This window comes from Oncorhynchus masou, chromosome 29 (assembly GCF_036934945.1).
Source record: "Oncorhynchus masou masou isolate Uvic2021 chromosome 29, UVic_Omas_1.1, whole genome shotgun sequence".
Taxonomy (NCBI): Eukaryota; Metazoa; Chordata; class Actinopteri; order Salmoniformes; family Salmonidae; genus Oncorhynchus; species Oncorhynchus masou.
Genome location: NC_088240.1, coordinates 46,929,788 through 46,955,367, shown reverse-complemented (window position 1 = coordinate 46,955,367; position 25,580 = coordinate 46,929,788). Strand labels below are relative to the sequence as shown.

The 25,580-nt window shown below is 41.4% G+C and overlaps 1 protein-coding gene across 1 annotated transcript in view; it reads left to right on the top strand.

Moving 5' to 3' along the window:
- The window catches only part of dnah7 (dynein, axonemal, heavy chain 7), a 213,750-nt gene continuing 188,170 nt past the window's right edge, over positions 1–25,580 (top strand). Inside the window, exons 1-17 of the mRNA XM_064945130.1 lie at positions 1–364; positions 8,350–8,421; positions 8,662–8,764; positions 9,207–9,387; positions 9,533–9,623; positions 9,738–9,918; positions 10,095–10,167; positions 10,484–10,609; positions 10,783–10,902; positions 12,752–12,935; positions 13,009–13,188; positions 13,413–13,685; positions 14,183–14,310; positions 16,824–16,902; positions 23,102–23,326; positions 24,726–24,872; positions 25,234–25,554. Of these exons, the coding sequence (XP_064801202.1) occupies positions 353–364; positions 8,350–8,421; positions 8,662–8,764; positions 9,207–9,387; positions 9,533–9,623; positions 9,738–9,918; positions 10,095–10,167; positions 10,484–10,609; positions 10,783–10,902; positions 12,752–12,935; positions 13,009–13,188; positions 13,413–13,685; positions 14,183–14,310; positions 16,824–16,902; positions 23,102–23,326; positions 24,726–24,872; positions 25,234–25,554 (2,496 nt within the window). The 5' untranslated portion in view covers positions 1–352. The remainder of the gene's footprint in view (positions 365–8,349; positions 8,422–8,661; positions 8,765–9,206; positions 9,388–9,532; positions 9,624–9,737; positions 9,919–10,094; positions 10,168–10,483; positions 10,610–10,782; positions 10,903–12,751; positions 12,936–13,008; positions 13,189–13,412; positions 13,686–14,182; positions 14,311–16,823; positions 16,903–23,101; positions 23,327–24,725; positions 24,873–25,233; positions 25,555–25,580) is intronic.

The following is a 25,580-nucleotide window of genomic DNA, read 5'->3' as shown; positions in this document are numbered from 1 at the left end:
CAAAATGGCAAGTGGCAACAGCTCGCCGTCGAGAAATATACTTGCTTGACTGATTTTAGCTATGAAAGAAACCAGATAACGCCACATTTGATGGGCAAACAATTGCTAGATACTTGTTAAAAAAATAGTTTTTAGCAAGCTTTGTAAAGAAGGGACATGCAGGTTTCTTAGTTGTAGCGTTTTGCGAAACTTGTGGTGACATTATTTTATGTGCTGCTGACGTTGCTACGTTACCTCCTCTAACTAACGTTAGCTGACTTCGACCAGTTCTTGAAACGGTTGCAAAGTTACATTTGTTTAAATAGCGCAGTAACTAGTATGTAGAGGTAAACATTTCTTTACATTCTTCAACATGGAAACTCAGGTAAGTTTGCTCTAACATGACCCACATAATGTTAGCTAAGTTACTAAAGTTGGTTGAGATGGAACCTGAAGGGAAAAAGTTGTTTGAGACGGAAATCTAACATATCAATTATTCATTTATAGACAAACTGGAATTAAAGCCAGACTAAGTCAGTGGCACAAATGGAATAGCTTTTGATGACTTTGTAAATAGCATCAGGGCTGGGCCTGGTTATTAATTTGCTGCTCATGACTCAACAATCATTCTCACATTGGTAATATTCATTGGAAAATATCATAGCTAAGCAGGGCTGGGCTGGGCTGGGCTTGCTTAAAACCATGTAGGGGAGACCAAAAGGTAGCTTTAGATAGACACATTCTCCAGTTAGAAGTGCCTCCCAGCCTATTGTTTATTTTTTTCTGATAGTTGAAGATCTGCCTTTGTCTTAAAGGTATAAATTAAACATATTTTATACAAGGTTTGTCTATGTTAACATTTGGTTACCATGATGACATAATCCTGAAAACAATTGACGTCTTCTGGCTGGGGGAGTTTAGTTAAGTGCGCTAACATGCATCACTTGCGGTACCGTTTTGGAAATATAAGGTCAGAACGTATCTTTCATATCAGCGAGAAATAGTTTTTGAAAATAAAAGGTCAAATTTACCTTTATAGGATTAGGGTTTCCACGGCCATATTTCAGAGTCGACTACCTATGCTAATGATATATCTGCAACTCTGAACAGCTGTGTGTAACCAGAAGACTTGTTGTCACTGAAAAATACTGTCAGCGGCAACTGTGTTAAAACAGTTAAATCAGTGTAAGTGCATATTCTGCATTGTGAAATTATTTTGATGTGATATCAAAGTAGAGACCTTTATATTTTTAGAACCGTACCACATTATTAGATTCATTTTTAGATGTAAACTCAGCAAACAAAGACACGTCCTCTCACTGTCAACTGCGTTTATTTTCAGCAAACTTAACATGTGTAAATATTTGTATGAACATAACAAGATTCAACAACAGATACATAAACTGAACATGTTCCACAGACATGTGGCAAACATAAATAGAATAATGTGTCCCTGAACAAAGGGGGGGTCAAAATCAAAAGTAAAAACCTGGTGTGGCCACCAGCTGCATTAAGTACTGCAGTGCATCTCCTCCTCATGGTCTGCATCATATTTGCCAGTTCTTGCTGTGAGATGTTACCCCACTCTTCCACCAAGGCACCTGCAAGTTCCCAGACATTTCAGAGGGGAATGGCACTAGCCTTCACCCTCCGATCCAACAGGTCCCAGACGTGCTCAATGGGAATGAGACCCGGGCTCATCGCTGGCCAAGGCAGAACACTTACATTCCTGTCTTGCAGGAAATCACGCACAGAACGAGCAGTATGGCTGGTGGCATTGTCATGCGGGATGGTCATGTCAGGATGAGCCTGTAGGAAGGGTACCACATGAGGGAGGAGGATGTCTTCCCTGTAACGCACAGCGTTGAGATTGCCTGCAATGACAACAAGCTCAATACGATGATGCAGTGACACACCGCCCCAGGCCATGACGGACCCTCCACCTCCAAATCGATCCCGTTCCAGAGTACATTGCGGACAATCTGAGCACTGATGGAGGGATTGTGCATTCCTGGTGTAATGCGGGCAGTTGTTGTTGCCATCCTGTACCTGTCCCTCGGGTGTTATGTTTGGATGTACCGATCCTGTGCAGGTGTTGTTACACGTGGTTTGCCCCTGCGAGGACGATCAGCTGTTCCTCCCTGTAGCGCTGTCTTGGGCGTCTCACAGTACGGACATTGCAATTTATTGCCCTGGCCACATCTGCAGTCATCATACCTCCTTGCAAAATGCCTAAGGCACGTTCACACAGTTGAGCAGGGACCCCGGGCATCTTTCTTTTGGTGTTTTTCAGAGTCAGTAGAAAGGTCTCTTTAGTTGTCCTAAGTTTTCATAACTGTGACTGTAATTGCCTACCGTCTGTAAGCTGACAGTGTCTTAACGACCGTTCCACAGGTGCCTGTTAATTAATTCTTTATGGTTCATTGAACAAGCATGGGAAACAGTGTTTAAAGTGTTTAAACCCTTTACAATGAAGATCTGTGAAGTTATTTGGAGTTTTACAAATTATCTCTGAAAGACAGGGTCCTGAAAAAGGGACGTTTCTTTTTTTGCTGAGTTTAGTATTTGGTTGTTTTGGCAGCCATAGCCAATTAGCCTCTAAACATAACATGTATGGTCCTTGGACTATAAGGAGTAACGTTAGGCTCTTTTTGTCCATTTTCAGCTAAAGAACAGCAGGACAGACTGTGGCTTAAAATACAGTTTGAAGCTACATTATTTGTTTACAAAGATTGAAATTACAACAAAAACAAACATTTGCATAATATTGTTATGTACCCTATACAGTACCTTGGTACCTAGGCTGTAATTACATTATTCAGCAATCAATGGATATACAGTCATCTGAAAAAGTAAATACAACCCCTGGAAAGTCATTATTATTTGTTTTTAACATATTTGGACACATGGATATTTGAGCTAAATTCCAACCACATTTATCGATAAAGGTTCCAAATATTTCGAAGTACATCATTCCATCATTCCAGTGTCCGATTGATCATCTACAAATGGAGAAAATTCCAGACCACTGGCAATCTACCTAGGACAGGTCGTCCCACCAAATTCAGCCTAATAGCTGACCGAAAGATGTTCATAGAAGTCTTAAAGAACCCCAGGGTAACATCAAGGGATCTACAGGCCTCTCTTGCCACAATCAATGTCGAAGTGCATTGAAGTGCAAGTCAACTGTCAGAAAGAGACTGAACAAACTTGGCCTACATGCGAGGTCAGGAAGGAAGAAGCCTCTGCTCTCAAAAAATAATATTAAGACACAACTGACATCTCCAGACAACACTTGGGTAAAGACCAAACTACTGGAACAATGTGATCTGGACAGGCGAAAACAAAACACTGCCTTTGAACAGAAGAACCTCATACCAACAGTAAAGTGTGGAGGCGGTGGCATTATGGTTTGGAGCTGCCTCAGGGCCTGGCCAACTTGCCATCATTTAGTCAACCATGAATTCCATATTGTACCAGAGAATTATTCAGGAGAATGTGAGGCCATCTGTCAAAAAGCTGAAGCTGAACCGTACGTGGATCTTGCAACAGGACAATGATCCAAAACACACAACAAAACTAAAACAGAATGTCTCAAAGAGAAGAAATGTGGGGTTATGGAATGGCCGAGTCAAAGCCCAGATCTCAATCCTGTCAAAATGCTGTGGGTGAACTTGAAGCAGGTCGTGCATGCAAGAAAGCTCTCAAACATGACCTAATTGAATCAGTACTGTAAAGAAGAAAGGGCAAAAATTCCTCCCAGTCGATGTAAAAGACTGATACAGTTACTAGAAACGGCTACATTAAGTTATTTCAGCCAAAGTGGGCAACACCAGCTATTGAAACTAGCAATGTACTTATTTTTTTGCATTTCTTTTGATTTTCGTTTAATAAAGTATAATCTTTCATATATTCAGTGGTGCGAACAAGTATTTGATACACTGCTGATTTTGCAGGTTTTCCTACTTACAAAACATGTGGAGGTCTTTATTTTTTTATCATAGGTACACTTCAACTGTGAGAGACGGAATCTAAAACAAAAATCCAGAAAATCACGTTGTATGATTTTTAAGTAATTAATTTGCATTTTATTGCATGACATACGTATTGGATCACCTACCAACCAGTAAGAATTCCAGCTCTCACAGACCTGTTAGTTTTTCTTTAAGAAGCCCTCCTGTTCTCCACTCATTACCTGTATTAACTGCCCCTGTTTGAACTCATTACCTGTATAAAAGACACCTGTCCACACACTCAATCAAACCGACTCCAACCTCTCCACAATGGCCAAGACCAGAGAGCTGTGTAAGGACATCAGGGATAAAATTGTAGACCTGCACAAGGCTGGGATGGGCTACAGGACAATAGGCAAGCAGCTTGGTGAGAAGGCAACAACTGTTGCCGCAATTATTAGAAAATGGAAGAAGTTCAAGATGACGGTCAATCACGCTCTGTCTGGGGCTCCATGCAAGATCTCACCTCGTGGGGCATCAATGATCATGAGGAAGGTGAGGGATCAGCCCAGAACTACACGGCAGACCTTGTCAATGACCTGAAGAGAGCTGGGACCAGTCTCAAAGAAAACCATTAGTAACACACTACGCCATCATGGATTAAAATGTTTGCAGCGCATGCAAGGTCCCCCTGATCAAGTCAGCGCATGTACAGGCCCATCTGAAGTTTGCCATTGACCATCTGGATGATCCAGAGGAGGAATGGGAGAAGGTCATGTGGTCTGATGAGACAAAAATAGAGCTTTTTGGTCTAAACTCCACCCGCTGTGTTTTGAGGAAGAAGAAGGATTAGTACAACCCCAAGAACACCATCCCAACCGTGAAGCATGGAGGTGGAAACATCGTTCTTTGGGGATGCTTTTCTGCAAAGGGGACAGGACGACTGCACCGTATTGAGGGGAGGATGGATGGGGCCATGTATCGCGAGATCTTGGCCAACAACCTCCTTCCCTCAGTAAGAGCATTGAAGATGGGTCGTGGCTGGGTCTTCCAGCATGATAACGACCCGAAACACACAGCCAGGGCAACTATAAGGAGTGGCTCCGTAAGAAGCATCTCAAGGTCCTGGAGTGGCCTAGCCAGTCTCCAGACTTGAACCCAATAGAAGATCTTTGGAGTGAGCTAAAAGTCCGCATTGCCCAGCGACAACCCCGAAACCTGAAGGATCTGGAGAAGGTCTGTATGGAGGAGTAGGTCAAAATCCCTTCTGCAGTGTGTGCAAACCTGGTCAAGAACTTCAGGAAACGTTTGATCTCTGTAATTGCAAACAAAGGTTTCTGTACCAAATATTAAGGTCTGCTTTTCTGATGTATCAAATACTTATGTCATGCAATAAAATGCAAATTAATTACTTATTAAAAATCATACAATGTGATTTTCTGGATTTTTGTTTTAGATTCCGTTTCTCTCAGTTACCTATGATAAAAATTACAGACCTCTACATGCTTTGTAAGTAGGAAACACTGCCGATTTAGCAGGTTTTCAAATACGTGTTCTCCCCACTGTGCTAGTCAAAAGTTTGGACACATCCAGGGTTTTTCTATATTTCTACTATTTAATACATTTTAGAATAATAGTGAAGACATCAACTATGAAATTACAAATATGGAATCAGGTAGTAACCAAAAAAAGTGACAAAACTAAATATATTTTAAATTCTTCAAAGCAGCCACCCTTTGCCTTGATTAGAGCTTTGCACACCCTTGGCATTCTCTCAACCAGCTTCAACTGGAATGCTTTTCCAACAGTCTTGAAGGAGTTCCCACATAATATGCTGAACACTTGTTGGCTGCTTTTCCTTCACTCTGCGGTCCAACTCATCCCAAACCATCTCAATTGGTTTGAGGTCGGGTGATTGTGTAGACCAGGTCATCTGATGCAGCACTCCAACACTCCTTCTTGGTCAAATAGCCCTTACACAGCCTGGGGGTGGGTTGGGTCATTGTCCTGTTGAAAAACAAATGATAGTCCCACTAAGCGCAAACCAGATGGGATGGCGTATCACTGTAGAATGCAGTGGTAGCCATGCTGGTTAAGTGTGCCTTTAATTCTAAATAAATCACTGACAGCGTCACCAGCAAAGCACCCCCACACCATCACACCTTCTCCATGCTTCACGGTGGGATCCACACCTGCGGAGATCATCCATTCACCTTCTCTGCATCTCACAAAGACACTGCGGTTGGAACCAAAAATCTAAAATTGGACAGATTTTCAGCTGTCTAAAGTCCATTACTCGTGTTTCTTGGCCCAAGCAAGTCTCTTCTTATTATTGGTGTCCTTTCGTAGTGGTTTCTTTGCAGCAATTTTAGCATGAAGCATTCACGCAGTCTCCTCTGAACAGTTGATGTTGAGATGTATCTGTTACTTGAAATCCGTGAAGCATTTATTTTGGCTGCAATTGCTGAGGCTGGCAACGCTAATGAACTTATCCTCTGCAGCATAGGTAACTCTGGGTCTTCCTTTCCTGTGGTGGTCCTCATGAGAGCCAGTTTCATCATAGCGCTTAATGGTTTTTGTCACTGCACTTCAAGAAATGTTCAAAGTTCTTGAAATTTTCTGTATTGACTGACCTTCACTTCTTAAAGTAGTGATGGACTGTAATTTCTCTTTGCTTCTTTTTTAATTTTTGAACTGTTCTTTGAACTGTTCTTGCCATAATATGGACTTGGTCTTTCACCAAATAGGTTTATTTGGTAAAACAACACAACTGATTGGCTCAAATGCATTAAGAAGGAAAGAAATTCCACAAATGGACTTTTAACTGTTCAGACCTGTTAATTGAAATGCATTCTAGGTGACTACCTTATGAAGCTGGTTGAGAGATTGCCAAGAGTGTGCAAAGCTTTTTTGGTTACTACATGATTCTATATGTGTTATTTCGTAGTTTTGATGTCTTCATTATTATTCTACAATGTCAAAAAAAATCTTCCCATAATGTCAAGCAAAGAGGCACTGAGTTTGAAGGTAGGCTGTGAACGACATTCACAGGTACACCTCCAATTGACTCAAATAATGTCAATTAGCCTACCAGAAGCTTCTAAAGCCATGACATACATTTCTGGAATATTCCAAGCTGTTTAAAAGCACAGTCATTTTAGTGTATGTAAACTTCTGACCCACTGGAATTGTGATGCAGTGAATTATAAGTGAAATAATCTGTCTGTAAACAATTGTTGTAAAAATTACATGCACAAAGTAGATGTCCTCACCGACTTGCCAAAACTATAGTTTGCTAACAAGACACTTGTGGATTTGTTGATAAACAAATTTTAATGACTCCAACCTAAGTGTACGTATACTCCCGACTTCAGCTGTATATATAGTGCTTTTGGAAAGTATTCAGACTCCTTGACTTTGTCCACATTTTGTTACATTACAGCCTTGTTCTAAAATGTGTTAAAACAATTGTTAACATTTCATCAATCGATGCACTATACCCCATTATGACAAAGCAAAAACAGGTTTCAGACCCTTTCCTCAGTACTTTGTTGAAGAAACTTTGGCAGAGATTACAGTCTTGAGTCTTCTTGGGTATGACACTACAAGCTTGGCACGCCTGTATTTGGGAAGTCTCTCCCATTTTTTTCTGCAGATCCTCTCAAGCTTTGTCAGGTTGGATTGGGAGCGTCGCTGTACAGCCATTTTCAGGTCTGTCCAGAGATATTCGATCGGGTTCAAGTCCGGGCTATGGTTGGTACTCTCAAGGACATTCCGAGACATGTCCTGAAGCCACTCCTGCATTGTCTTGGCTGTGTGCATAGGGTCGTTGTCCTGTTGGAAGGTGAACCTTCGCCCCAGTCTGAGGTCCTGAGCACTCTGGAGCAGGTTTTCCTCAATGATCTCGCTCTACTTTTCTCTGTTCATCTTTCCCTCGATCCTGACTAGGCTCCCAGTCCCTGCCTCTGAAAAACATCCCCACAGTATGATGCTTCCCCCACCCTGCTTCACCGTAGGGATGGTGCAAGGTTTCCTCCAGACGTGACGCTTTGCATTCAGGAAACCGAGTTCAATCTTGGTTTCATCAGACCAGAGAATCTTGTTTCTCATGGTCTGAGAGTCCTGTGCTCAATTTCAAGTCTCATAGCAAAGGGTCTGTATACTTATGTAAATAAGGTATTTCTGTTTCTTATTTTTAGTACATTCAATTATTTTTTGAAGAACCTGTTTTCACTTTGCCATTCTGGGCTATTGTGTATAGATTGATTGGGGAACATTTAATTTAATCAATTTTAGAAAAAGGATCTAACAAAATGCGGACAAAGTCAAGGGGTCTGAATAATTTCCGATTGTTACTCAGTGACATTTGTCATGTCCAGCTAGCCACCTAGGTCCGAATGACAATTTCTCTTCACAGAAGAGTTTGCATAATAAGAAGCTGCCCAAGATCCCTGACAGTCCAAACCGCCTCCTACCACAACTTCCACAGGTACGCTGCCTAACATCAGTCTCCCAGGCTTTGGCAATTGCTAACCAGTAAGCCTATGTAACAGACGAGTTTGTCCAATATAGGCTAAGCATAATGTCTTGGTTTTGCTTCATAGAAAGTGTGGGTGGTGTAACTCAAATAACTAACCATCTAATTGTTACATTTCCAATTATTTTTTATTTATTAGTCCCATACTCTCTCGTTTTGCACTAAACTATTAATTTATATCTGTCTTCAAAGATCCGCTCCAAACCCCAGTGGCAGGAGACAGCTCCTGCCTTTGTCCTGCAGCCGCCAGTCAGAGGAGAGTCCCATGGCTTTGGGGCGGCAGTTAGACTGTCCAGTAAGTTATGTTCTCACTGATATAGGCTAGTAGCAAATAGGACATAGTTTCAACTTAGTTATAGTTTTTAAAACATAATTAACCAAAGGTGACTCAAATGGGGAACAGCATATTATATGTTGCAATCGATGAGTAGACATAGCTCCTTACAAAAACAACAATACTTTTTGAACATACACACCCTCCACAAACTGTAAATTGAGTGGTAAAAAAATTATGGATTTTGTAACTGACTTCCCTCACCATGTTTTTTTCTTAGCCTCACATACTGTAACTGCGTGGAATATAATCCCTTCATCCCAATGCCTCATATGTTTCTTTGTGACCTATATGATAAAGTCCATCCACTGTAACTGTGTGGAGAAGGCAATGCTATGCTTTATAATCCCCCTATAAGTGTCTTATGTGACCTATAATGACGTGTCTCCACTGTTCACTGTAGGAGATGTGCTGGGTGGAGGGTCGGGAACCAGGCGTTACCAGAGCCTGAGCAGAGGCCTGGAGGACTCCCAGAGCAGAGAGGCCGGCCTGTCATCAGAGTCCTCCAAACATCGCAGCAGTAGCCACACTCAGCCCAAAAAAGACCGGGAGCAGTTCCGCAGTGCCCTGGTCGGCATAATCCTGTGAGTCCAATCAAATAATCAATCAATCCATACATTGCCTATTCATCCCCTTCATTCCAAGCATCCACATACCGACTCACCCAACGTTCTGTAGCACTTTTCAACATACAACATTCTCCTTTCACTAAATTACCCCGTGTTTCAGGCAGCATGAATCTGCCAGTGGCAAAACCATTTTGGAGGACAGTCAGCCCCCTACTTGTGGGTCCCCCACAGCTACAGAGAAGGATATCCTGGTAAGGGAAGGTGACATTTTGGTATATATTGTTAATTAATAAGTCCAAAAATGAATGTAGCAACTGTGGATTAGCTCTTTAATGTGTCTTATCTTTTTATGTCCACCTTGTCAGAGATATTACTATTACATTCGTAATGGGATCGACACAGAGCATGTGGCAGCCATGGAGGACTCCTGGCTGGAGAATGTTCTGGACCTGGTGCCCACTCACCTGAAGAGGCTGACTAGGACTATAGAGCTGCTATCAGACGAGATGAAGGAGGACTACCTGCTCAGTGTGAAGAAAGCCATTGGTACCTAACCCAACACAAATCCATCTGTGTTCTTTAAGTTATCATTAAGACATATCTGTCTGTAGACTGAGATTTTTCTCTAGATTCTGTTCTAAATGTGCATATCTATTATTAGTCTTTTGCTGCACAGTCTTGCTTTTTAATTAGTCATGTTGTTTTGTTGCCGCTGTTTGCAGTGGATTTCGTACTTCGGGACCCGAGGGAAAACGATGAAGACAAGGTCAAAGATGTTCCTCCTCACAGAGTTGAGTAAGTCCCATAAAATGGAGAGAATGTGACTATGTGTGCAGTACTTTGAAACACACTTGGTCCTAATACATGGACAGAAACCACATAGGCTCAGATTAATTGCCTTTTGAAAAAAAGGAATGTTTCCTTAGTGTTTTGTTTCTCCCGAACTTGGTTGTTTAATAAAGCAACATTTTGACCGTCATGGTCTTCAGTTACTTGACGAAGACCATGTTGGTTGAAATGTTCTAAGTAGCCTTTTTTTTGTCAAATTGTATTCCTCTTAAAAATATTAAACTTCTTCTTATCCTCTTTTCCTTGCTGTACATCATTTAAGAATGGAGGTGGTCCCTAAACCATGGAACAAATCATTCCTTCATGCCCAAAAGAGGATGAGAGACAAGTTGCATTCCATCAACCCCACTATGCTATCAGTGCTGGACCTGTGGCATGTGTCTTTCAAGTGAGAACACTTCTATCCTATCATATCCTTCTATCCTATTCTTATAGTCTTATTTCTTTCTATAATTTATTCTCTTTCACTGTCCCAAGCCTTTATATTCAGTATTGCCATCTTTTCTGCTCTGTCTGCCTCTCTTTTTCTTTAATCTCTCACCCCCTGCGTTCTCCTTGTAGGAAGATGCGTCTCATCGATGTTGAGGAGTTCCAGAACAGGCAGGAGTCTATGGAGCTCTCCATCTTCCAGCATCTAGTCACCAGACACATTGAGTGTGCCAAGGACATCCTCCTCAAAAAGTACGAGTACATGTAATAGAGTAGGTCCCCACTGGGCTAGGACCAGTGACCTGCATACTAACACTTTACACTTACATTTCCTGTCGCCCCACAAAAGCCATGTCCCTTGCTGAAAAAGGAAACAACTACTTCAGGTCTCAGGAGGATTGATGTCACTTGCAGGATGAATACTACTACTATAGCAAGCGATTCCACATGGACTTTTGAAAAACTAACAGACAAGTAGTCAAAGCTCAAACCATGTTTATTCACCCACTGGGTCAAAAGGCTGCAAAGACATGTTTACTCAAGCACATATATTTATACCCTCCTAGGCGGAGTCCACTCCTTGCAACTCTAGACAGCCAATGCATCTCTTTTGCTAGGCAAGACCTTAAGTGGTGACTGTTCCTTCTCACTTCATCTGACCTGACCTCGGCCCAAATCCTCACTCCTTCTTAAATCAAGGCTGTCCTACCTTATCTTTTACTGAAACCAGACGGTTACTATTTTCCTCTCCCTATAGGATCCTTGAGATTTAACAATAACATATTCTAACAGAATGTAAGCTCTCTGCACTCTTCCTTCCTCACTCAGTAACTTTCCATACACCTAGTTGTTATCCCTCCATTGACCTCAACATATACATTCATTATACAGCAAACAAATAAGTTCTAATTTTTAATATGGTAACATGAAAAAGCATATTTCATGCTATAATCCAACACTTGATACCAGTGGAGGCTGCTGAGGGAAGGACAGCTCATTATAATGGCTGGAACAGAGCAAATGGAATGGCATCATGGAAACCATAGGTGTTTCTCAAAATGCATACTACCGTGCTCTGAGGATGCAAATTGGGGCATGGCAGGGTCAGAGTATAAGTAAAAATCAAGGTATGTGAAATGGAGCATGCATTCGAGAAGCATACTTCGTTTGTAAACATTTTGAAGCATGCATCGATGCAAGCTTCAACGGAAAGTATGCAAAGAAATATGACGCAGCAAAGTAAAAAATGACGCACGATTTCTTGAAATCAATGGCGGACATTATATGAGCTGAAGCGATAATGAAATGCTGACTATTCACATTTCATATGTTGCCTGACAACACTATTTTATCTTGATATGTTAATAACTACATGCTGTGTTAGTTTTGGCATGTTTACCTGCCTACGTACTATAGATCGCAAGGCCATGAGTCAATAGGGCTAACTGTCTAGCTACTACTGTTAGTTAGCCAGAAAGCCACAAAGAATTGTTAGGTAGCTACCCAAGAAGAATTGACATCTATCTTGCATAATATTTGTGTTTTTGTTCATTTCTACTTGTTAAACAACCTGACTAGATAGATTTTTACAATTCACATATATCTAGCTGATAGTTTTGAAGTAAAACGGTTGCTTTGTTTATATCTTGTTTTGTCTATTGTTGCCATTGTCCTGGCTGGAAGAAGGTTCAGTGAATGGGGAGGTGAAACGTGAGGTAATACAGTAGGGGGAGTGCGAGTGCTTCTGTAATGTTTTATGCATTCTCCACACTCACGTCCTCACAAGAACTTACACAAGAGAGCATCGTTGGAGATTACACTCGGAGCATGAGAGTGTGGAGCACAGGAGAATGCATATTGAGAAACACCCCATGTGTTTGATGTATTTGATACCATTCCACTTATTCCGCTCCAACCATTACCATGAGCCTGTCTTCCCCAATTAAGGTGCCACCAACCTCCTGTGCTTGATACAACCGAACACCTAAAAATAACTGTAGCAGGCTTCCGAGGTGGCATGTCAGTGAAAAGTAGCATCTTAGCCGGGCTGTTTCTTGTCCTCCATTTCTAACCTATACCCTAACTTTGTGCTTATGAACAGGTGGTTTCCCGAAGTTCAGCACATTTACTACCAGGGGAACAAACGCAAGCTGGTCCCCAGCAACACCAACGCAGCTAAACTGCAGTCCTTCTTCAACTGTGTGGCTGCCCTGATGGCCTCACAGCTCCAGAGTCTAGCACTGGAGTCCATCCAGGATTACACACACCTCATTTCCCAGGACCCGGTAACTACAATACACACACACACACACGCTCAGTGTATTCCAGTCATTTTGATTTTGGGGTCCTATCTCCCAGTACTCGGTGAGGGCCTATGAGCACCCTGGCTTTGTCCTGCGTCTGATCCTGGATGAGAATGACATCAAATTTGAGCCTGACTTCAAAGACTTTGAGGTCATCCTTCTCAACGTCTACGACATCATGCTGAAATCCATCAGCTTGGTGCCGCGCGTGGAGACCAAGCTCTACTCAGAATGGGTAATATATAAGTGTGTGTGTGTGTGTGTGTGTGTGTGTGTGTGTGTGTGTGTGTGTGGGATGACAGTGCCACTGTGTATCTCTTTGGCTTGAATTCAAGAAGTAGACATCCTACTGTGTTTGTGTGTCTGTCACTTACCCTCACAATTTACTGCACGAGTATAAGACTTTAACACCCACCATATCACCTCATCCACCTTCCATCCTACAACACTCTTCCCAAGCCGGGCTGCCAGAGCGGGGGCACACTCAAGCCCATCGTCCTCCCGGAGATCATGCAGGCCCAGCAGGAGGAGGTGAGGAGGGTAATCTGGGAGGAGAGCGCCGGGCCTCTGGACCATGTGCGACTCTACGACAAGTACGCTCCCCTGGTGTCCCAGCAGGCCCAGGATGACGTGGAGCAGTTCCTCCGCGAGCAGCATTCCTTCCCAGAGATCATGATAGAGGTCACCCGTTACCAACAGCTGGCAGATGAGATCCAGTACAGCTCCAGCAAGGTGTGGATCTAGTTTATACCGAATGCTACATTTTAGTCCATTTTTAAGATACCCCATGGAAGTTGAATTGCTCATTTTGGCCTCCCCCATCCCACCATACGCCTTTTTATTAACAGAGTTACGTAAAATAAGTACACCTACATTCAAAAGTAAATTAAACTAAGGAAGGTGAAACACATTTTATCTTTATTGAGGACATTTAGGCCTGGGAAATGATAAATATACAAAATGGGGATGTACTCAATAGATACTGGGTGCCTGAGGGTATGGACTGTTTGGATTTGTTTGGAGGATATGCTTCACTGCAGTCATTTTGAGCAGTGATAGGCTATTGCAACCACTGTTGGTATTGAGCTTGATAAAGTGTTGCTAGGATTTAGGGTTACAACACTAGTTTCAAGCAGCATTGTTAACAAGCTTTGGTCATTCAAACATTGTTTGCAATAGAGATTTTTTTTTTCATTGTCTTCTCTTCCCTGCCATATTGTGCACAACAGGTGGTGCGCCTGGGTATGTTTGAAGTGCACTGCCACGAACTGGTCCGTGCCTTGGTGAAGCGTGCCGAGGGACTGCGGCAACATCTGGTCACACATATGTTGGAAAACCACCAGGAAATGAACAAGAAGTGAGTCACTTTTTCTACCCTATGAAGATTCCCATTCTCTCAGAATGAACCTTAGGTCTAAACAAAGCACACACAAAAATCATCCCTGAGGCCATTGCAGAAAGTGCTCTGTCAGAGTGAAGGTTCTCCTCAAGAAATACCTTGGGCATAAAAATACGTTCTGCAATCAAACTTCTCACTTTTGACTAGGGATGCACGATATATCGGTGAACATATCGGAATGGGACAATATTAGCTAAAAATGCCATCATCGGTATCGGCCGGTGTCTAGTTTAGCGCCTGATGTGAAAAACCGATGTCAAAGCTGATGTTCATACCTATATAACGAAGGTACGTGACATAATGACGCCATGTAAAATGTTGCACTATACGTGCAACACAGCATTCCTAACTAGCCCACAATATCTGCTGTGAGGATCAAGCAGTCAAGCAGTCATTTGAAAGAGTAACAACATTTTAATGAGACAACTCAAAGGCGAAATCCATTATAGCCAAGATAATGGAATTCATTGCCCTTGACAATCAACCGTTCTCTATTGTAGGTGATATTATTTCTTTCCGACTTGTCGAGCACCAGTTAACACTACCAAGTGCGCTATTATTCCGATGTTGTCCTACCGGAGTTACACAGTAATAGCGTCACTGCTATTAGCTTCACAACATACATACTATGGAACGCCATTTGGATATTTGCGTGTCAAAAAAGATACAGTAGCACTGTCAAAGCTGTACAAAAAAGTCAGCAAACAAGCAAACTTCGGCCACGAATGATGTGTTTGCAATACCGCGTTGGTAATAAAGCATAATTTGTTTGACCGCATCTCCTGGGGTAGCTAGCTTTAGCTTGGTACCTAGCTAGCACCAATACAACCAGCCTGAAAACAATGACCAGTAAAAACTGCAGTCATTTTCATTATTCTTAGCACTGATTTAGGAATCCTTTTGAGTAAGTATTAGCTGGGTTGCCACTTGTTGTTCGCCTATTGAAAATAAATAGCCATGAAAATAAATAGCTAGCCAGCTACTTAACCCTGTTGCCCAAAGCTAACGTTATAAGCAGCCAGCTAGCTTCATCTGGCTAGTGAGGCTCGACCGGACCGGGTTATGTGTTTGTAAGCTAGCCACAATAAGAATTAGGCACAATAGTGGAATTTTCGGTTTGCCTTCAAAATAAAAGTATGTCATTGACAGTGTTGCAAATGAATACAAATAGTAGAATTATGCCATACTTTTATGAAGGCTAACTGCAAAGTCCACTATTGTGGCTAATCCTTATTGTGGCTAGCTTCACATAGATGGGTGGGACCACCATTAATCAAATAAGAATTGTATTATAAATTAGGGTTATTTTAGATGATGACACCTAGCTATATAGTTAACTAGTTAACTATAGTTACTGAAACAGATTATTTCCTTTTGCTTTGTTTTTGAGGAAGACCATTGTTTGCATCCATGAGCTAGCTAGCTTTTTTTAATGAGCAGCACTGTAGGTCCGCGAGACAACTTTAACAGCATCATAGCATACGTTTCGATTAATCGTTGTGACATATGAAATACGAGTGATAATGTAATCAATGTGTAATATCTACGTAAAAAATGTATGAATGCTTTAAATTATTATGTGACGTGCAGTCATATTCAGGTCCTGATTGGTCAACAAGCTTATTTGACACATCAAATAGTGTTAAATAGTATGCTTTTGACACGCAAAGACAAACGGCGTTCCATAGAAATCCTGGTTGAGAATGAAATTACTGAACAAATGAACTAAGGAATCATCACAGCAAGTAAGTGAAAGAAATAGGTTTTGATTATGTTTTACTGGTAATGGCGACATACCTAAATGCCAACAAAATAACTTTTTGGTGTGTGTGTGTGTAACCTTTATTTAACTAGGCAAGTCACTTAATAACAAATTCTTATTTACAATGACGGCCTACCCCCGGCCAAACCGGGCGATGCTCGGCCAATTGTGGGCCGCCCTGTGGGACTCCCAATCACGGCCGGATGTGATACAGCCTGGATTCGAACCAGGGACTTTAGTGACTCCTCTCGCACTGAGATGCAGTGCCTTAGACCGCTACGTCCATGTGTATGTGTTAAAGCATAAAAGACCGCAAACATTTTACATTTCGGTTATCGGTATTTTTCTTTGGCAATGAAAATATCGGTTATCGGTATCGGGCCAAAATGTCATATCGGTGCATCACTACCAATACCAAATAGAGTGCAGGACCTTAGCTGACCCCACTTCGTGAACAATTTAAAAAAAAAAAAAAAAAAAAAAAAGTGTTATAGCGCTACATTTTTTACCTTCAAATCCCAATACCATTCAGAGCTCCCTGTAAAGTGCTATCATTCACTAGTCAGACTTTCATGCTCTGGCCTGGCTGTGCTGCCATGACTCTGAGTTCGCTCTAATATGGTCTGACTGCAGGCTCTGTAATGAATTACCAGATCGCATGTGTGTGTGTGTGTGTGTCCTGTGTGTGCCTGTGTGTGTGTGACTGCAGGCTCTGTGATGAATTTGAGAAGATCGCAGATAATGCACTGAGCACCCCTCCCAACACACAGGAACTGATGGAGCTCAAGGTAAGGTCCCCCGTTACAATCGCCGCTGTAGTGTGTATCAAGAGTGATTCGAAACCCAGACATAAAATACAATGATTTGGGGTATTTCCACAGAATGTAAACTATAGAACAGTCCTTTGGAGGAATGATTGTTGACAGATTTGACATTTGTATCTTTTTTATTTATTTATTTTATTTCACCTTTATTTAACCAGGTAGGCAAGTTGAGAACAAGTTCTCATTTACAATTGCGACCTGGCAATCTAAAAGAATAATCTAAAAAGAATAATACCAAAGTTACTGGAATCTTGAGTAATTTTGGTAATTAACAGAATATCTATAGCAATAGTTGCGGTAAAGAGGTCAATCGAACTCGACCAAAACAATGGAATTGCCATGGAAACACGTGGGGGAAAGGGTCGTGGGGGAAAGATCCTGAATCTCCTCATTGCCCCCCAGAAAAAGTAGCCTACATTTAGGCTATTGTTTATATGTGAATTTCACACCATGTTGACTTAAAAATCGGAGTAAAATGATTGTATGGATGTCAACCCCAACGCGCATGTTCATGTCATCGTCACCAATCAACTGCATTATGGTTAAAAACGACTTTGACTACCACCAACGATTTCTGTATGCTAGCTATGCTAACCAGCATATTGACAGGTTGGTTGTTTAGCAATAAAACAATGTGCGCACAACCATGGGACACAACAGATGTGGTTGGCTTAGATTGTTGACAACATGTAAGCTATATTTCATCTCCAATGTTTATTGAAAAGACAAATACATTTCCAGAATGACCACTCGTTGTTTCTCAAATACTTTGTTAGTTGTTGGTTAGCTAGCGAATTTAAGGCATATTAGCATTGACATGAAATCAGTCAAAACACCTCAAAACAAGACATGATCTCAATCGTGGACTACAGGAAAAGGAGGGTCGAACACGCCCCCATTCACATGGATGGGGTTGTAGTGGGGCGGGTCGAGAGCTTCAAGTTCCTTGGTGTCCACATCACCAATAAACTATCATGGTCTAAAGTTGTGAACAGGGCACGACAACATATTTTCTCCCTCAGGAGACTGAAAAGTTTTGGCATGGGTCTCCAGATCCTCAAAATGCAAGATAATCCTGACCCGTTGCATCACCGCCTGGTATGGCAACAGCTCGGCATCCAACCGTGAGGCGCTACACAGGGTAGTGTGTACGGCTCAGTACACCACTGGTGCCAAGCTTCCTGCCATCTAGGACCTATATATTAGGCTGTGTCAGAGGAAGGCCCAAAAATGGTCAAAGACTCCTGTAACTCCAAGTCCTAGACTGTTCTCTCTGCTACTGCACGACAAGCGGTATAGTATCGCCAATTCTTGGTACAAGAGGTTCCTTAACAGCTTCTATTCCCAAGACGTAAGAGTGCTGAACAATTATTCAAATGGCCACCCCCCACTATTTACATTAATACCCCCCCCCCATTGTTTTTACACTGCTGCTACTCTCTGTTTATTAACTATGCTAAGGGATTGTAAAGTAAGCATTTCACCTGTTGTATTTGGCGCATGTGACATAAAATTGATTTGACTTGATTTGATAACAAGATGACGCAAGCCACTTACGATTCCCCACATTACAGTTTCTTGTCATTCTTGCTAGGAATCTGGCCATACAGAATCACAACAACAGGCAGACTTCTGCCCCATGGAACGCGCACATTGTTTTCGTCACGTTGTCAGCCAACCCATTTATAGGAATGTTAGTTAGCATTTAGCAGACACTTCTTCTAAACCTGAAAAGGGACAACATCTAAATGTTTTGCACCGAAAACAGTCAAATATATGAAAATCGGACTTAAGTGCCTGTTGTAATACATATATCTTGAAGGATTTGACGAATATCCTCTTTGTTATATCAAATTGTTTTATTGTGTACCAATATGCTCAATGGGATGGTCTGCGCTCCATTGACTCCTTTAATGCATCTACAGTTGAATTCGGAAATTTACATACACCTTTGCCAAATACATTTAAACTCAGTTTTTCACAATTCCTGACATTTTATCCTGGTAAGAATTCCCTGTTTTAGGTCAGTTAGGATCACCAGTTTATTTTAAGAATGTGAAATGTCAGAATAATAGTAGAGAGAATTATTTATTTCAGATTTTATTTCTTTCCTCACATTCCCAGTGGGTCAGAAGTTTACATACACTCAATTAGTTTTTGGTAGCATTGTCTTTAAAATGTTTAACTTGGATGAAACGTTTCAGGTAGCCTTCCACAAGCTTCCCAGCTCCTAACAGAGCTGGTGTAAGTGAGTCAGGTTTGTAGGCCTCCATGCTCGCACATGCTTTTTCAGTTCTGCACACACATTTTCTATGCGATTGAGGTCAGGGCTTTGTGATGGCCACTCCAATACCTTGACTTTGTTGTCCTTAAGTATGTTTGGGGTCATTGTCCATTTGGAAGACCCATTTATGACCAAGCTTTTAACTTGATGTCTTGCAATGTTGCTTCAATATATCCACATAATTTTCTTCCCTCATGATGCCATCTATTTTGTGAAGTGCACCAGTCTCTCCTGCAGCAAAGCACCCCCACAACATGATGCTTCCACCCCTGTGCTTCACGGTTGGGATGGTGTTCTTCGGCTTGCAAGCATCCCCCTTTTTCCTCCAAACATAACAATGTTCATTATGGCCAAACAGTTCTATATTTGTTTCATCAGACAGAAGACATTTCTCCAAAAAGTATGATCTTTGTCCCCATGTGCAGTTGCAAACTCTAGTCTGGCTTTTTTGTGGCGGTTTTGGAGCAGTGGCTTCTTCTTTGCTGTGCGGCCTTTCAGGTTATGTTGATATAGGACTCGTTTTACTGTGGATATAGATACTTTTGTACCTGTTTCCTCCAGCATCTTCACAATGTTCTTTGCTGTTGTCCTGTGATTGATTTACACTTTTTGCACCAACGTACGTTCATCTTTAGGAGACAGAATGCATCTCCTTCCTGAGCGATATTACGGCTGCGTGGTCCGATGGTGTTTATGCTTGCTTATTATTGTTTGTACAAATGAACATGGTATCTTCAGGCATTTTGAAATTGCTCCCATGGATGAACCAGACTTGTGGAGGTCTACAATTTTTTTTCTGAGGTCTTGGCTGATTTCTTTTGATTTTCCTATGATGTCAAGCAAAGAGGCACTGAGTTTGAAGGTTGGCCTTGAAATACATCCACAGGTACACCTCCAATTGACTCTAATGATGTCAATTAGCCTATCAGAAGCTTCTAAAGCCATGACATAATTTTCTGGAATTTTCCAAGGCACAGTCAACTTAGTGTATGTAAACTTCTGACCCACTGGAATTGTGATACAGTGAATTATAATTGAAATAATCTGTGTAAACATTCTTTGGAAAAATTACTTGTGATATAATCACTCACACCTAACCGACTTGCCAAAACTATTGTTTGTTAACAAGAAATGTGTGGAGTTGTTGAAAAACAAGTTTTAATGTCTCCAACCTAATTGTATGTAAACTTCCGACTTCAACTGCTTGTATCATATCTTTGGTAATTTATGATTGTATATCCAGTCGTGGCCAAAAGTTTTTGACACATATTAATTACCCCAAAGTTTTCTGCTTCAGTGTCTTTAGATATTTTTGTGAGATGTCATTGTGGAATACTGAAGTATAATTACAAGCATTTCATAAGTGTCAAAGGCTGCTATTGACAATTTCTTGAAGTTGATGCAAAGAGTCAATATTTGCATTGTTGACCCTTCTTTTTCAAGACCTCTGCAATCTGCCCTGGCATGCTCTCAATTAACTTCTGGGCCACATCCTGACTGATGGTAGCCCCTTCTTGCATAATCAATGCTTGGAGTTTTTCAGAATTTGTTGGTTTTTGTTTGTCCATCCTCCTTTTGAGGATTGACCACAAGATCACAATGGGATTAAGGTCTGGGGAGTTTCCTGGCCATGGACCCAAAATATAGATGTTTTGTTCCCCGAGCCACTTAGTTATCACTTTTGCCTTATGGCAAGGTGCTCCATCATGCTGGAAAAGCCATTGTTCGTCACCAAACTGTTCCTGGATGGTTGGGAGAAGTTGCAGAAGTTGCAGAAGTCCAGGCACTAAATCAGACTGGTGGAATAAGAACATCAGTCATGATGTTCTCCTCTACACAGAAGGTCATACAAAAATATTGCCTGATGATTTTCAGAACTTCCTAATACCTTTCTGATGGATTTTAGTCACTTCAAACTAATCTTCCTTCATATTGAAATACGGCCAAAAGTACTGTCAGACTGATTTGTTAATAGACAATCATCGCCCCAATTAAAAAAGTAAACATTGGCGGTTGATTACATCCCTTTTTTACATGGTGTTTTATATTGAAATGGGGTCGCGGGACAAAAAGGTTTGGTAGCCCCTGCTCTACGGGGGCGTATCAAAGTTCCAGAGTTGGATCTCTGCTGCTTTTAGAGTTAGGATCCAATTTGTAAACATTACCAACAGAGTAAATGGTTTCAGGTTTCTCCACAAAACAAATGAGAGAGGTGGTTCGCCACATTGTGGACTGGTTGTGCCACTATGTAAGAAAAAGAAGATAATTTTTTGTTGTTGTTGTTGTCATCGTATTTATTTGTTATCATACAAGGCAACATGTTTCTTTAGATTGCTGTAAATGGCAGTTACTGGTGTTCAAAAAATTCTTGAGTCCAAAGGGGCACTGCCCACCTCCGGGCCTACCTCTGGCCATACTCAGCAGCACCACCTTCTTAAAAAATCACCCTCTGCTGGTGATTTGCAGGGTGTCCAGTGATACAAATGAAAGGAGGGCTGTAAATTGGTTTTATTGCCTTCTATGCCAATTTCTCCATATAAAATGGGCCATAACTTTAAAACTCGCTGATATCCCACTCTGAAATTTTGATATGCCAGTAGAGTTTATTTTGTTCAACAATATATTGAAAAATGTGCCAAATCAATGGACAAATATTTTCAATAATAGGGATGTTTACATTTAACCGTTAATTGTTTAGACAGCAAAAATACATTTGACCGGTGATGCTTATCAGTATAGGTTAATTTGTATAATTTTGTGGAATTTTATTTTTCACACGCGCACAGCATACAGTCTAGTTTGAGGAGCAGAATAGCCTACCACCTGTCAGACAGTGCAGTTGTCTCCTCAAAAGGCCTGTAGGCTACTGGAGTGAAACCTGGTTACCACGATTAAAAATGAGCTATTTTTATTCAGAAATCTCTTCTCGTAAAGCGCGCCTCCCATTCTCCATTCGGATGCATAGGCTATAGCCTTCCTACCGTTGACTGTCTGTTAGTCATCCACCAGTGCAGTGTTTAATTTGAACAGGATCCGGCACCTCTCAAATTTGACTTTGTTTGATTTATTAATTATTTATTAATTATTTCGCTATTATTTAGACATTCTAATAATAGCGATCAGCATTAAATAAAGTTGCCTCCTCGTTATTTCTCCCACCCACCAGAAAGACCATCATGTAAAAGTGTGGTGATCCTTCTATGTAATCATCCTATCCTGCCACACTGATTCCATACCTACTCTCTTATTTGTACATAGAGGTTATGGGAAGTGCCAGTGGGGTAAGTAACTGATCTTGACACAGATCTTGGTAGTGGTGGTCAGCTAGTGAAGAGGTCCCTACGTTATCATGTCACGTAGCCTAGTCTAGTCGTCTCCCTACTGAATTTGAATCGTGGGAAAGCCAAGTAAAAAATGTACATTTTTCAAGTCTAAAAATCCAGAGAAAGATGGTGAATTCAGAAGGCTTCTTAACAGCTTCTACCCCCAAGCCATAAGACTGCTGAACAATCTTTTTTTACACTGTTGCCACTCGCTGTTTTTTTACTGTGCATAGCATACCCCTACTTACATGTACAGTACCAGTGAAAAGTTTGGACACACCTTCTCATTCCAGGGTTTTTCTTAATTTTTTTCAATTTTCTACTTTGTAGAATAAAAGTAAAGACATCAAAACTATAAAATAACACATTTGGAATCATGTAGTAACCAAAAAAGTGTTGAACAAATCAAAATGTATTTTATATTAGAGATTCTTCAAAGTAGCCACCCTTTGCCAGCCAAATGCCAGCAAACACATCTGTAAATAAAACTAAGCATCACTATGACCTTCTAGTTTCCTATTCCCAGAATTTACCACATTCTATCCCACTTTACCAGGCGTTTGTGGACAAGGTGGAGGCCACGGAGATGCCCCTACTGGAGACCAAGCTGTCAGAGTCCAAGACCCGTCTGTGTTTCCTAGTGGACTATGTCACCTTCTCCCCTCTTGACATGCGCCTCAACCGGCAGACCTTCCAGTGGCACACACGAATGCCCTCCATCTTCGAGGAGCACCGGCAGATCACCAGGGAGAAGACAGAGCAGTACCAGGGTGGCCTTAAGGTCAGTTAGACAGCAGATGGAGGGAGAGTGAAAGTTTTTTTTAAAACAACATATTGGGTGTATTCATTAGTGCTCATTGTAGTAAAACACTGCAACTGAAAACAAAAATTAGTGTTTATTATTGGACCAGGTCCAGATAGACCCTCCCTGTTTCATTCTGTTTTCGTCAGTTTGGTGCCTGATGAACATGACCCTGATAATCTGTCTAAGCCACTCTTGAAAGTTAACAGTTTTCATTTGAATCACCAAACCCTCACAATAACCTAAAACAACCAATTATCCTCCACCTCACATCAATGACATACAGTACTTTGTATTAAAATTACCTTGCAACAAAACTCCAGCATAATCACTACAGATCACCATTAATTTAAAAAGTTGTCATGTCCAGACCATTTATTAACTTTTATTTATTCAGGGTAGCCCAATTGAGACCACAGTCTCATTCCCAATGGTGCCCTGAGTACAAACATTGTCTCACAAACAGGAATAAAAATTTACCTTACAAATAAAACTAGAAGAATATAAATAACCACAAGGCACAACCTCAACACCACAATGTCAACAAATAAACCACCACCATCAATCGAAACAACTGCAATCCTCTATTCATTCAACACCGAGTCCTAAACTCCCCAAGTTGCACCAGGGAACAAGATGCAAGGAATTTAGTAGGTTATTCCAACAATGTTGGCACTAAAACTAAAGGAGGATTTACCTAAATTGGTCAAGACCCGAGGGACCTCAAGAGTTAACCAATCCTGCGAGTGGATTTGGTAGCTCATTCTTTTATCCGTTAGCAACACAATAGGTAAATTGGAAGCTTGTGTAGAAGAGCTTTGTAAACAAAAAAAGTATAATTAAGTGATCTATGGGACTTTAATGAAGACCAGCAAACCTTTTGATACAGGATGCAGTGGTTAGTATTAAAACTGTCACCTGTGATAAAGCGAAGGGCACTACCGTAGACAGCATCCAAAGTTTTAAGAGTAGTGGCTGCTGCAAACTGGTAAATGGTGTCACCATAATCAAGAACTGTCAGGAAAGTTGACTGTATAATCTGCTTCCTGCTATTTAGGGTGAGGCAAGATCTATGTAAAAAAAAATAAAAAAAAATCTTTGCTTTTCAACTAGCTCATTCATATATATTATGTTTAAACATTAAGTCTTTGTCAATCCATGCCCAGATATTTATAGGTGGGAACCCGATCGATGGGAGAACCATCCAATTAATAACTACAGTATGTTGTCCATCTGGATTGTTTTTGTGAGAGTTAGAGAGCAACATATATTTAGACTTGCCCACTTTAAGTACAAGTCCACTGACTCACCTACTTTCATAGTGCATACGCACAATTATCTCCAAATGTGTATCTCTCCCACTGTTTTTCCTCTTTAGCTGCGGTGTGAGAGGTTTGTGGAGGAGCTAGAGAGCTATGCCAAGCAGGTGGAGGAGTTTGTCACCTTCGGGGACCTATCCGAGCTCAGCAAGTACCTGAAAAAGGCACAGACCCTTAACTCCAAACTGGACACTGCCATGGAGAAGGTGAGGAGGATTGGGAACCTCAGCTTTTCGCCAGGGCTCTATGCAATTAGCATGCTTGCTGAAAGGGGTTGATCTGAAAATAACAGTGGACAATAAAATATTATTGTTCTTCTCTGAAATGACTGTAGAGGGCAGCAGAGACAGTATAATAAAGTGAAGATGTGTGTTTGTGTTTACATATGGTGTGCAGGTTCAGTATCTCCAATAACACACACCCTCATGTATTAAAAAAAGACTGTTTCACACTGAGTAATTTCTTTGACAATTAATTAATGATGGCTTTCTTATGTTACCACTGTAATTGCCCATGGCAGTCCACTTTTCCTTGACGTCTCTGTCTCCAACTCCCTTCCCCCTACAGATCGAAGGCTTCAACCAGGAGGAAGAGGCCTTCAACTGGCCCGTGTCCCAGTACCCACAGCGCAAGAAGGTCCAGGACCGCCTGCTCCCCTTCCTCCGCCTCTACGAGACGGCTGCAGAGTTCCAGAACCAGCACCATAAATGGATTCACGGGCCACTGTCCGCGGTCAACCCAGACAAGGTGGAGGGCGATGTGGGCAACTATTGGCGTGCCCTTTACAAGCTGGAGAAGGGTTTCGGGGATACTCCCAAGGCTCTGCACATTGCTAGCCGTGTTAAGGCTGAGGTGGAGGCCTTTAAGGAGCACATCCCCCTCGTACAGGTATGTAGCGATTGATTGAAAATCTT